Below are 14,388 nucleotides of genomic sequence, written 5' to 3' on the forward strand. Positions count from 1 at the left end.
CCGGACAAACTGAGCTATCCCATTCCCCTCTCGCAGCCAAATTCAGCTAGACTGAGAAGAGAGAGAGAGCAAAAGAGAGGGAGCTGGTGAAAATTGAATAAATGCCAGTCGACAGTTGGGGGGTTGTAAGCTGGAGATAAAGATTGCTTTTCGTGTCGTTTGCCACCCGGATCTCCCTCGCTCCGCTGGAGGCAAATTGATTACGTGGAGAGGTTGGGAAAGGGTGGGGGAATATGTAGATTGCTGTGGCCCTCAGAGCAGGCAGACGGGTAAAGGGCATGATGGATTTCCATTTCCATACATGAAGAGCGGAGGACGAGTCAGGAGAGGGGGCACAGCGATGCGGCCACAGGGGAGGGAGAGAGAGGGGAGTGCGGCGGTGGGTTCCAATCTCACACACACTCACCCGCATCCACTCAGACATCTGCCTAATGCTACATCTTAAATAGCTTTCCCCATTTTACATGCACTCAAGTCTCATTTGGTGCAGAATGAAACGCTATCATTAAAGGGAGATTTACTACAAATTGCCACAAATTCGCCATGTCACTTCCAATGATCTGTGTGTGCTAGCATGTGTTGAGCGGAGCCCCGCCTGGGAGGAAGTATACAGGGAAGGAAGACGGCAGCAGTTACCCAGAGTTCCACACTGATAGAGGGAGACAAAGCAATGCTGTGACTGGTCTGTGTACTTCAGGATTGCCTGAATTTTGTCCAATATTGTGGATGCAAATGTTGTAGATTAATTAAAATGGGATCATTTCAAGTTTACAGTAGATTTTTAGATATAAAATTCCCATGATGACCAACGTCATGATCTAACCAGATACTATGTGATAAAGTGTTCATTTTTATGATTGTTTGTTTTATTTTATTGCCAAGCTGTATGCCTTACTTTCTTCAGCAGAACACAAAAGAAGATATTTTGAAGAATGTTTCAACTGTTTTGTCTATTTAAAGGGATAGTTCACCTAAAAATGAAGATTTTGTTATTATTTACTCACCCTGAAGTTGTTCCAAACCTGTTCGAGTTTCTTTATTCTGTTGAACACAAAAGAAGATATTTTAAAGAATGCTGGTAACCGGACAGTTGGTGACACCCATTGACTTCTATAGTAGGGAAAAAAATACTATGGAAGTCAATGGGTGCCGTCAATTGTCCGGTTGCCAACATTTCTTAAAATATCTTCTTTTGTGTTCAGTAGAAGAAAGAAACTACAACATGAGGGTGAGTAAATGATGACAATATTTTCATTTTTGGATTAACTATCCCTTTAATGAAAGTCAATGGGGACTAAAACAACATTGGACACCATTAAATTTCTAATAAAAAAAAAATTCTACAAGGTGTAACAGAATATTATCAAACTAGTAAATATTCTCCTGTTTAATTCTGTATTCTTCTAATTTTACTCACCTAAACTCACCTAAATCTCTCAATCGCAAACAGCCTCATTTCTCTTTTAGTCCATCTCTCTCCTTCTCTATATCCTAAATCAGTATTAAGCGATTGGACTGCCTATCGCCCAGGAAAATAACTCTCTTGGCTATAAGCAGGGGTTAAAAGGTGTGCAGGAAAGGCTAAATCACGGGCCTGTAATGCCGAGCAGCATCCAACCCTGACAGACCGGGAGCAATGATGCAATTTCCTTAAATAACCACCACCATCAAACAGGCAGAGGCGACAGAGGCCCAGAGCCATGTCAGTGTCCACAGTCACTGCCCGCAGGGGAGGGCGGCCCACTGCCCTTTATTAATTATTAAAAGATAACTCCTCACCGCCGTGTGATGGATAACACTCGTGCAGGAAAGACATCCTGCTGAGAATTAATATCTCCCTCTCTCTTTCTCCCTGTGTCCCCGTTTGAAGCCCAGCAGCATAATCTATTAAAAAAAAGGAAAAGAGGGGTATGCAGCACAGATTCGCAGCTTGAGGTCTATGACATGTCTGTGACCTATAGATTCAAACAACATTGTTTCTTGTTATGGCTAATGTTCCTTTGAACTCACAGAGTGAGACTTCCTGTCTGGGTTGGGTGAACGGTGTGTGAAAAAACACAGCATTTTAACCTGGTCAAGTTGATGTACCGGCAGCAGGGTCCTGGGCCATTGCTCCAGGCTGCTTTGGCCTGGTCTCAGGCAGTGGATGAATGATGGGTACTCTGGATCTCTGTGATCATCTCACCATACTTAACCTGGCCACACGAAAGGCCTAAGCGCATGTGGGTTGATGGATGACAGGGAGGAAAAAGCACCTGTTCTGCTGCTGCATTACACCAGTAGCAGGTGTCCTCACTGCTGATTTTTAGACCTAACTCTTATGTGAGGGAGAGCAGCCAATGTGCTTCATTTGTTTGGGATACGGTGACAAGAACTGATGGAGCTGTCAGAAGACGGCAGGTATAGATGTGCAAGTCTACCTGATGTGCATGTGGGTGAGCCTCTCCATCTCCTGCTCCATGTGCTCCTGGAGTTCTCCTGGACGCAGCAGCACCTGACAGATGGGGCAGATGGGAGCCTGACTGTCATAGAGTGACACCTTCTTCTTACCTGAGAGAGAAACAGAAAGACAGAGAAAGAGAAGAGAGGATGAGGTTTATTTATCATCATGAAAAAATTTGGGAAATTTGGGAACAGACAGATGTCAAAGATGAATTAAGAACTCTTTATGTTTTATTGCCAACATTGAAGACACCTGATGATAACAAGCAGAATCACTTAAGGAAAGAGAAACACAAGAACTGCAACTGACTTCAGCCACCGCCTTGGATGAAATCAACTTAAAAGACATTAAATCTCTCTTATAACTAACCAGACTGACTTTATTTTTGTCATTCTTCTACAGTTCTTTATGAGAATTAATAGAGGTTTAGATGTTGCTTTATTGAAAATGTTTGGTCGCCATTACGGTGATCAGTGTTTCTTTTAGTTGGGCAGTTTGACTCATGCCTTTTATGTCAGTTTGTGTTTTTTTTTATTTCTTTTATTTTTTATTTTTTGCTAAAGCACATAATTTGTTGACGTCTGTCTGTTATTCAGATATTTATGTTTAAATTTTACTCATTTTAAATGGTTGACTTTAATGGTTTAATTCTAACTCAATTCTTATATGTTAAATTTAATAAATAATATTGCTTGTAATCTGTTGCCACAATTTTATTGAGTAGATATAGCATATTACTTTTTACAGTGCTGGCAACTATAATATAAATAAAACTATTATAGTACATAATATTAGGTTTGAGTCCAGCTTACTTTGTGTCCTTATCCCATTCATCCTCTCACTCTCTTCAATTTTTTTCTGTGCCCTACTCACCATCACAAAAGATGCAGAATATCCCCAAAATATAATTTAAAAGAAGACTACATTTTTGAGGAAATCACATGAGAACACCCCAGAACACAGTAGCATTGGCTCAGTTTATATATAGTAAATTTCTAGATGAGCACGGGTCAGATGAGTGTTCAAAGTCTTTTTCCCTCTCTCTGGACTGTGTGGATTAAGTGGCTCAGATTTCTGCCGAAGGAGAATCCGTCATCCTCGGCCTCCTGTCTCCTGTTCCCTCATTAAACCAGATCCACAGCCCCGCACAGACAGTTACGCCACTGAGCTTGTGACACTTCAGCTGTATCTCGCACACACACTTCATACACTTATCAACTCACCAATGGACAACATTTCATCAGACACTGAAACACAAAGAACCATTATTCTCAGTTATTGTAAAATGCACAGTGAATTAAACAATAAGGCAGCCAAAGTGACTTCAACAGTTACAAATATAGGAACGCTGATGATTTGGAATCTTTTTAGAGTATATTAAAATAAACACAAATAAGCAGACATGCGTACGTGCATTCACATCTGAACACATGGCCGTGTTTATTTTTGTGAAAATCCATCTGTATGGGTGGGTGTGTGTATCAAGCCTGCCTGTGAGTAACTAACACATTTTTTGCATGTGAATTATCTAACGTGCAGCTCTGTAAATGAGAGAAAAAACATTTCCTGTTTCACTCTGCTATCTCCTAATCTCTCAGTTCTGGAACTAGCCAATCAAAGCAACTATTTTTAGCCCTCTAGGACAATAGATCCTCCCTCAAACAGGATATCCTGGATGAACTCACAGTTACCAACAGACTACAGCTGTAAGCAGCTGTTCTGCTTACCTAACTCAAAGCGCAAACATATACACAAACAGGAAGTGAGGAAATCACATTTTGGAAATTTCACCTTTGGAAATTCTCTGAAATGCACACATAGATCATTAACTAGCATTAGTTTTGTTTAGATAATGGGAATGCCAGTGCCAAATTACCGTTTGTGTAGCTATACGGTTGCTAGGTCAAAAGAGCTTTAGTTAGAACTACTAAAAAAACATATATAGTTAGTGATCACATCTTGCTATTTTTAACTGTCACTTCTCTAATATCATTTTATTTAATGTGCTTAACAGACATGAAGATGTACAAAACGGTTTGCATTGCACACAGGGAAACAGCTGATCCACTGTGTCCAATTATCAAAGTGTGTAACAAACATCTGATGTTTTCAGTTTGGTTTGAATGTCTGGGAGGCAGCTATTGATCTGTTGCAGTAGGGGTTAGTGAGCATCTTTTCTCGAGATGATGAGGTAACTTGAGGGCAGGTTGCAAACAGATGTACAAACACACATAGACACACAGAAGTGGGGCTGTAATCCTGGTTCTTCTCTCTACATAAAGCCCTGGGCTCAGTATGAGCCCGTCCTTCACTTCAGAGGGCACTGTTGTGTTTGTCAACACATGATGTGTGTGCCGTTTGAGAGGGTGATGATCGCTAACAGTCCAGTCTCCACACACACATACTAACGCAGACAAACATGCGCGTAAAACACATGTAAACGCTCACACACACATGCACGCATATATGTGGCAAAGTCCCTCCGGGGGAACATATCCTCTGCTCACATATTGGCCTGTCAGAACTATTTCCTGCAAGAGCACAGATTCATCAGTGAGGAGCTAGCAGGGTCAGTGTTAGCATCCCAAAACTCCCCCTCCCACCCCCATACATCTCTCCACCTCCTCCCTCTCCTCTCCCCAGTCATGCGTGCCTACGCATACCCATCCCCTATTCTCCAGCACCACTACTTAACAGCCCCACACTCTGGACACTTTAAGTGACTTTGAAAAATAGGTAATCGATTACAATTCTGTGTGTCTCTGTTTCTCTCACCACCCTTTTCTCACTCGCCCCCCTCTCCCCTCCCTCCCTCCCTCCCTCCCTGTCTCTGTCCAGCAACATCCTGCACATCTATTTCTCATTTTCTGGCCTTTTATTTGTTTTCCGTGCTCTCCCCTGTCTTATCTCCTCTCACCTATTTTTCTTTCTTTCTTTCTTTCTTTCTTTCTTTTTCATGTCAAAAAACAATACTGTTTTTGACATGTACCATGGTAAGGTCATGGTTCTCTGACCAGCTGACATAGATGTGAATATTGAATTAAATTGAAATTAATCAATAGTTTTTATTATTTAATAATATTGTAATATATACATATATATAATATTATTACTATATATATACACTGTGTGTGTGTGTATATATATATATATTAATACATTTGATTATATTTTAAAATAATAATGTAATTAATTGTTAATAGTAATTTATTCCTCTGATGGCAAAGCCATTAATCCAGTCTTTATTGTCACATGATTCTTCATAAAATACTCTAATAATATTTACTATAGTAATACTATAAAATATACTACTAATATTTGACCATATTACTGTGTGTATATATATATATATATGTATGATAACATACATATATAAACCTACATGTGGTCCTGGACCACAAAACCAGTCATAAGGGTCAATTTTTTTGAAATTAAGATTTATACATCATCTGAAAGCTTTCCATTGATGTATGGTTTGTTAGGATAGGAGAATATTTGGTCGAGATACAACTATTTGAAAATCTGGTATCTGAGGGTGCAAAAAAAAAAAAAAAAAAAAATATATATATATATATAGAGAGAGAGAGAGAGAAAATCGCCTTTAAATTTGTCCAAATTAAGTCCTTAGCAATGCATATCCATTCACAAAAATACATTTTACATATATTTACGGTAGGAAATTTACAAAATATCTTCATGGAACATGATCTTTACTTAATATCCTAATGATTTTTGGCATAAAAGAAAAATCGATAATTTTGACCCATACAATGTATTTTTGGCTATTGCTACAAACATACCTGTGCGACATATGACTGGTTTTGTAGTCCAGGGTCACATATATGATTTCCTTTCTTGCATGTTCTTTATTATATACTATGTTTTGCAATTTCTTTCTATCTACGGTATACCCATCATTCCCACATCTCCCTTTCTCTCTCTCCTCCTCTCTTCAGCAGCGGTCAGCTTTATTGCCCTGACAAGATAATTTGAGTCGTGCCAAAGCAATCACCGTCTGCAAGAGTAAACAAAGAGAGGTCCAGACCCATTCTACAGCAGATAAATCTCCAATCCAACTCTTTTTCTTACTCTTTCTCTCTCATGTGGCCATTTGCAACATGAAATCAGACAACCTGACATATGTGTTTGTGTAGGAATGACGTGTCTACACAGAGTCATTATCATACAGCTCTGTTTATTCTAAAACTCTTTTATGTTTACACGTTTTTTAAGAGTTATAATCTAAAATGTACTATTTAAATGCACAGGAACATGAATGCTAATGTAAATTGTGACTGTATCAATGCACTTTCTGTATTTTCTTGTGTATTTCAATTTGTTTCTTTCCTTTTTCATCTGTTGACATGTCAGATGGTTTACTGACAGAGCGTTACTCTGACTCTGTTATGTGTGCATGATGGGACCTGTTAACAGAGCGTGTGATTGTATGTATGTGTGTCCCTCTGTCCGTGTGTGAAGAGAAAATGAGTGTGTGCCTCTTGAAACTGGCTCTTTAATTCATCCGTACACAATCAATGGGCTCAGTAATGGAGTCATGATGGTTTGGTCAAGCGCTTGTCGGGACCTTAACCACCTCCCTGTCACTTGTCTCCCTGAAAACACACACCCACACTCACTCACAAACAGAGAGAGCTGGTCATTTGGCAGCTTTGATGTTAATACAAGATGGAGAGGATTCACACAATAGAACACAGTATATCATCTGTCTGTCAGCACTGTCTGATGAACGCTTATAGAGTAAAAGGATGAGTGGACATGGGTTTGCAAATACCTGAGGCCGTGTCAAAGCTTCACATATATCCATGTGAGTGTGTGTTAGTGTATAGGCCTAATGTTTTTCCTATAGACCGCCCCATTATGTGTGCAGGCAGTGTGGTGTTGGTGTCCACATCGTCCCCAGAGAGGATTGACTAATAGAGACAGCCAGTGATTAATCATGTCTCCCCTGTGAGGGCTGGAGGGACACACACACAGTCCTTCAGCCCTGGACACACCCTCACAAACACAGTATTTGTTATACTTTTGTATATTTCTATTACTTTTGCACTATTTGCTGTATACTTCATACATTTCTAACAACGTCTGTACACTTTTATGTCAATATAAATATATACAGAAATATATCTTATGTCTATATAAATAAAGATAAAAGCACCGTGCACTAGACCACATGTGGTCTCTAAAGCATCCCATTCCTCTTGTCCATTTCTTATTCTTCCCTCCATCTCTGTTTCCCCTTCTTTCTCTCTCTAAGGGAGTGAGTGATGGCTAGCAGAAGACAGAGAGATAAATCCTGAGGCATGGAGGGGGTTTGGCGCATGCTGCTTGTCAGCGCGTTAAAGATGATTAATGTGGGATGCCCCCCTGTGCCGGACCCCTGTGTGGAGAAAGGTGGGGACTCCGTTTAATCTGAAGGGCCGGCGAGACCAGCGCGCAGAGCGGGGCAATAACAAGGAAATAGGACTGACAGAACTTTTTAGTGCTGAGATTTCTCACCTAAATGCCATGCTGTGAGAGAGAGAGAGATGCCTTTGACAGCTCTGACTGAGTGCTGGCCTGATCTTCTCTAATTTGCCAAGATGGATGGCTCTCTCTCACTATCTCACTATCTCAAAAATCCCCTCTTTTTCCCGTCTCTTAGCCATAGCACACCTTTATCACAGTACATTCGCTCACCCGGACCTCCATTCTGATAGCACAGCTAATGAGGGCCAGAGCCAGCGGCCTCTCTCGGCATTAGACATCCCCTAATTATTAAAAGCACTTTCATCACACGTAACCTCTCGCTAACCCCACTGATAGCACAATTACACACTGGACGGCTGAGTTAGCGCATGCTAATATCTTAATAGCGTCAAAATTTGCTGCCTTGGAGAAGGCAGAATCAAGCTAACTTGGCCGCTAGCTGTGTGGTGATGTAGCATTTGCCTCTAGCTGCCTCTGACACTCCTTGTATGTTGTTTTACAAGCCGTTGTGTAAAAAAAAGACAGAAAAAGAGCTCCACAGAAGCCGCCTCAAACGCACGCTCCCCTGGTAGCTGGCAGCCCGCCATCGGCAGCTCCGGCTGGGGCTGTTAGCTGTCTGTCTCTCTTCTCATTTAGCCTCACGCAGCATAACTCAAACAGCATGCGCCTATTTATTTAACTGCTTCCAAATGCAGAAAAAACCCTCCATGCTTACATATCTGTGTCCATAAAACCTGGCGCGGCAGATACTGTGAAACGTTTAGATAGAAAATTGACATATAACGTATGTAGGCATCTTTTAAAGATTTATAATGGTAGTAACACTCCACACATCACTGTTTGGGCAAGTCCCACCTTGACCTTTTAAACATTACGCTCATAATTGCAGTAAATTCACTCGTTCGGTGGGTTTAATGGTCTTCGTCTGGTTTGCTAGGAGTCAAGAGTAAGTTTTTGAGTTTAGGTGTGTGTGCCACGTGTGTGAGTGTGTGCTTGGTGAACAAAACAGAGAGCTCTTAACGCACTGGCGAGAGAACAAAGCTGCCACTAATGGGCACAGGCAGAGAGCATGTGCCTTTTGAAACCTCTCTTTGCTTACAGTGTGCCCATGCTGAGCTAAAGATAAAGATGGTAAAGGAGTCCCCCCTCCACCTGGGAATGCCTAAATTCACTAGCACACCAGCTGCCTCCTGTAAAGCCGATCACTGCACCCACAGGTGCCCAACTGCACCATGAGCATGAAAGTAAATGGATTAATGTACAACTTTTTAAGTTATTCTTCTTTGATTTAATACATTTTTTTGACTTAGCTAGTCTAAGCTGTTTTGTTTATCAAACCGTGTGGTAAAAAAAATTGGTCAAACAGGGTGGTCAAAAAAATAATAATGTATTCGTTCCTCTAGATCAAAAAAGAAGAACTTAAAAATTGCACTTTAAACCATATTTTTGTGTTTTGACCACCCTGTTTGACCAACAAAAGAGCTTAGACTAACTAAGATGGTTCAACCAACAATGGTGTAACCATCAGCTAAGCAAGTTCATAATGTGATCAGCTTAGCTGATGATTGGTCAAAACCATTGCTGGTAACCAGAATATGCTACATTTTGGGCACTTTTATACTGGTTTTGCTGGTCACCCAGCATTTTACCAGCAATATACAACTGGTCTAAACCCCATTTAAGCTTGTCCAAACTGATCTAAGCTGTTTTCAGCAACATTATAAAAAATGCTGGGTTGTTTCAACCCAAATTTGGGTCAAATATGGACAAATCCAACTGTTGGGTTAAAAAATTAATAAAAAAAAACTGAACCCAACTGTTGGGTTTGTCCATATTTGACCCAAATTTGGGTTGAAACAACCCAGCATTTTAAAGAGTGAAGAGCTGTTTTCAAAATTGTATTTTAATACAAAAGACCTCTGAAATATGAGAAGTTTGGTTTCACGACTGATCACTGGATTTAATGCTTTCACTGATTAAACTAGTTACTCACTTTGAACATGACCACCAGAAGGTCCCCACCACCACCCAAAAAACTGTCCTCTTCTTTTCTCATTTCTCATTACCAGAGCATGGCGTTAAACAGGTTTTCCAAGCATGCATCAAGTGTTTACGCCTGCCTCATTCTCTCTCTTCTTGCCTTTAAGCACGCCAACATCAGTAAACAGTGAAATCTCTCAGCCTCTTACCGAATGTAACCACATTACGCTGTCTGATAACGTCGTCAAATAATGCCCGATAAGAGGAATTTGATTTGATTCAGGGCCTTTTTCCCCTCCCTTTCAAACGCTTCTCTTTTCTTCTCCTTGCCTTAAGGCGACACACACACAAACACACACACACACACACACACACACATACACACACACACACACACACACACACACACATCTCTTTATACTCTGCATCTTTGAAAATGACACAGCCTTGTATGCGCAATCAAATAAATCCAGCGAGCCTGTCAGCCTTCATTTTTTCGCCTACCCTCCTCCCTAAATCAGAGCAAGGTGAGCCGCTACAAGTCATCTCCATAATGGGAAATATGTGCTTTATACGCAAAAGGAGGGGAATTAGACTGATAATGGGACTGGGCCAGACTGTCCATGTGTCTGTGTGTGTGTGCTTTTTTACTTTATTGTAAGTGAGCAGAGGAAACCCTAAGCAGGCTGGACAGTTCCTAGGCTGATTACTCAGGGTTAGGTGAAAAAAGAGGGGAGAGGATGAGAGAAGAAGGGAATGAGGCATCGCGCCTCATTCGAGAGGACGTCTGATGAAATGGAACGAGGTCATCCTCGGTTTGGGACCTGACGAGCGTCGGCGTTGGCGTCTGTGCTAACCGTGCACGGAGGCCGATCACCGCTGACAGTGATGCATTGTGCTGCTAAACAGCAGCTCCTCACGCTACCGATCACACACACACATACTTAGGGTGTCACGTTTAAAAAGGCAAATGCAATCAGCACCTGAGAGAGGAGTGGGATGAGGGGAGTGGTTTCATGTCGGTATTGTTCAGTCAGTGGAGAGGAGTGTTTGGCTAAAGATGATGTCGGTTTGATGCGTATAATAAGCATATGTGTGGGGTGTGCAGGCAGTGATGTGGAAAAGCAAGCCAGTTATTAGGGCCAGATTCATAACGGTGCTCATCAGAGGGGAGGAGACTTGATTATCTGAACACACAAACAACATTAAGGACTTTTTAAAGGGCATGATGGGAAATTGTTTTGCTAGTCTGTGTATGGCAGTGTTGTGCGAAACACAGAATTGTAGAATTGGCTCCTTTTCAATTAATAAGTGTGAATTTGAATTAAATTAGTCACTCCACAGGTACACTTCTGTTAAAAAGATGTTCTTAAAAAATTCATACTTTTATTCAGCATTAAATTTACAGTATTAAGTAAAGACATTTATAATGTTACAAAAGATTTCTGTTTTAAATAAATGCTGTTCTTTGAACTTTCTACGTATATCAAAGAATCATTCAAAAAAATGGTTTTCACAAAAATATATAGCATCGCAACTGTTTTTAATATTGTAATAATAAGAAATGTTTCTTGAGCACCAAATCAACCAATATTTCACAATATTTCTGTTTTTTACTGTATTTTTTATCAAATAAATATAGACTTGATAAGCACTTATTTCAAGAACATATGTAACCCTGGACCACAAAACCAGTCATAAGGGTCAATTTTTTTAAATTGCTTTCCATTGGTTTGTTAGGATAGGACAATATTTAGCCGAGATACAACTATTTAAAAATCTGGAATCTGAGGGTGCAAAAAAATCTAAATATTGAGAAAATCACCTTTAAAGTTGTCCAAATTAAGTCCTTAGCAATGCATATCCATTATATATTTATGGTAGGAAATTTACAAAATATCTTCATGGAACATGATCTTTACTTAATATCCTAATGATTTTTGGTTTTTGGATAATTTTGACTCATACAATGTATTGTTGGCTATTGCTACAAATATACCCGTGTGACTTATGACTGGTTTTGTGGTCCAGGGTCACATTTAAAAAATCGTACAAACCTCCAACTTCTGAACGGTATTGTACATTCAAAGTTTGTCTTGCTTTTCTAGTTCATTTTAATTCTACTTCATTATGTTCAAATTGCTGCCTTAATTCAAATTCAGGAATTGATTCAATTCTAAATGCTGCACAATCCTGGTGTATGTGTGGGGAAGATGGTGTGCACAAGTTTAAGAGTGACTGTGGCTTGCTTTGGAGAGCATGCGGGTTTACTTTGAGGGTCTTATTGTGGTAAGTGTGTGTGTGTTTGGTTTGAGTGTATGGTGTTCAGGATAAGACTTGTGTCGGTGGGTGTGAGCGCTCACAGTAGTGACAGCTGTTTATTCAATCAATCACCTTGTGGATGGCACAGCAGAGTGAAACGGCTGGAGATTGAGTTTTGCCTCACAGGGGAAAATGGAGCAAATTAATAGACCATTACCCAGGCGCTGACCCAGGAAATGAGGGTGACACTGCAGGGTTAGATCTGCCAGCTTGCTTACCTCGCTCACTCTCCCTCTCTTGCTATCTCTCTACAGTTCTTACAAAAGGCGAAAGCCTCAGTCCCAGCACCCCCTGCTCCTCCCTAGGGGTAAGGACCATAACGACTCTGGCTTTGTGACTGAGAGGAGGCAGGGAAGGGCACTTCTCTGCTTAAATATGGATGGATTTGCGCAGCTCTATGAAATCATGTGTTTGTCTGAACAGGTGGGCTGTGTTTGCTGAGTGGGCAGGGTTGAGTCCCTGAGGACGTCATCCCTGTTGGGCTTTGCACACGTGGGCGAAAGTTTTTCATTGAGGGTCATTCGTCAACGGCCAAACTGCCTAGTGCCCAATTGTATGTGCAGTGACTGTGAGAGTGCTCAGACACGTACTGTGCTACTCATTTCCCATAGCTGAATATGGGTGACCCAGAAACCTGCTCAAAATATTCTGGCCAGGTCAAAGGTCATTTCAGCAGTCCTTATGTGCTCAGCCTTCTCAGACAGCACACAAACATCTCCAAGATGTCTTAAAGGGTTAGTTCGAGAAAAAGTATTCTCGTCACTTCTTAACAATATGGTTGAACCACTTTAGTCATGTTGTTTATTTTAACCATGTTTTTACTACTTTTCTGGAGCTCAAAAGGTGCAATGACATTGCTGCCTATGTGTGGTTCAAATACCCTGGGATTTCATCAAAAATATCTTAATTTGTGTTCCGAAGATGAACGAAGGTCTTACAGGTGTGGAACGACATGAGGGTGAGTAATTAATGACAGAATTTTCATTTTTGGGTGAACTAACTCTTTAAAGAGTGCTTCTTCTAGAAAACATCTGTTGTGTACAAACATCTGATAAACATCTTTAAAAAGCACTTTTACATTCATTCAAAATCACACATCTTAAAAACATCTTCTAAATGTCTATTTATTAAAATCTGACAGGAAACGTCTTTTAGCTTAGCAAATGCTCTAAAAAAACATCTTTCGGGTGAAAACACACAAATTAAGATGTCTCTGAGATGTATCTGTGCTATTAGGGCAGCATATCTAGTCGAGTAAACGGGAATGATAATAATGCAATAAATAATGCTATAAAACTCACACATAAGGTGCGTCCTAATTTGCGTTTGTGCATTATTATAAAGCGTTTTTTTTTGTATAAAATAGTATAATTTTGTATAAAAGACAAAATAACCTTACAAAATTCATACACTACACGGATGAGTACATAGTGCATTAAGTACATAGTGTACAAGTGCATAGTAGCACTTTATTTTACAGTCCTGTTCCCCATAAACATACTATGTACTTATTATAGTAATTGCAATAACTGGGTAATAACTAGGTACTAACCCTTAACCTACCCCTAAAATCTATCTTAACCCATGTTTCCCAGTACTTTCTTAGGTAAGTACACTGTAAGTACACATAAGTGCGCGTACTGTAAAATAAAATGCAACCGTGTGTGTCATTTGGGATGCAACTAAAGAAAATTGAATGCTAAAGCCGATGGTAACGTTGCTTTAAAACTCACGTCAAGTACATTGAATGATAAAGCTAATGCTAATACTGCTAACTCACACAATGTGCATTCGAAGTGTGTTGAAGCGTGAATGTAAAACAATATACTTTGTGTGCCATGACCAAATGTTGATACAATAGCAAAACTTCAAAAAAGTGATTTTAATAAGATTTGGTTTTGTGTAAAAAAAAAAAAGGAATAAAGAAAGGGCATATCTAAAGATTAAAAAAAAAAGAGAGACAAAAGCTTGGCCAGATGGCATATATTGCACGCTGAGTGCTCAGGGTTGTAACTGATGCCATGTGCTGCCTACTTTATGCTTGTCCATTAGCGGGCTTGTACACACACACACAAGCACTGTTTCCTAAATAATGCCTAACCATAATTGATAGCACAAAGCCACCAATAACCTCTACAGGTTTCTTTTCATCAGTA

At 40.1% G+C, this 14,388-nt stretch overlaps 1 protein-coding gene across 8 annotated transcripts in view; it reads right to left on the reverse strand.

Moving 5' to 3' along the window:
* Positions 1-14,388, reverse strand: part of rnf220a (ring finger protein 220a) — a 130,612-nt gene that overhangs the window by 31,894 nt on the left and 84,330 nt on the right. For all 8 annotated transcript variants that reach the window (XM_051861316.1, XM_051861356.1, XM_051861327.1 and 5 more), the window contains exon 3: positions 2,421-2,550. In XM_051861316.1, the coding sequence (XP_051717276.1) occupies positions 2,421-2,550 (130 nt within the window). The remainder of the gene's footprint in view (positions 1-2,420; positions 2,551-14,388) is intronic.

This window comes from Ctenopharyngodon idella, chromosome 2 (genome assembly GCF_019924925.1).
Source record: "Ctenopharyngodon idella isolate HZGC_01 chromosome 2, HZGC01, whole genome shotgun sequence".
NCBI lineage: Eukaryota > Metazoa > Chordata > Actinopteri > Cypriniformes > Xenocyprididae > Ctenopharyngodon > Ctenopharyngodon idella.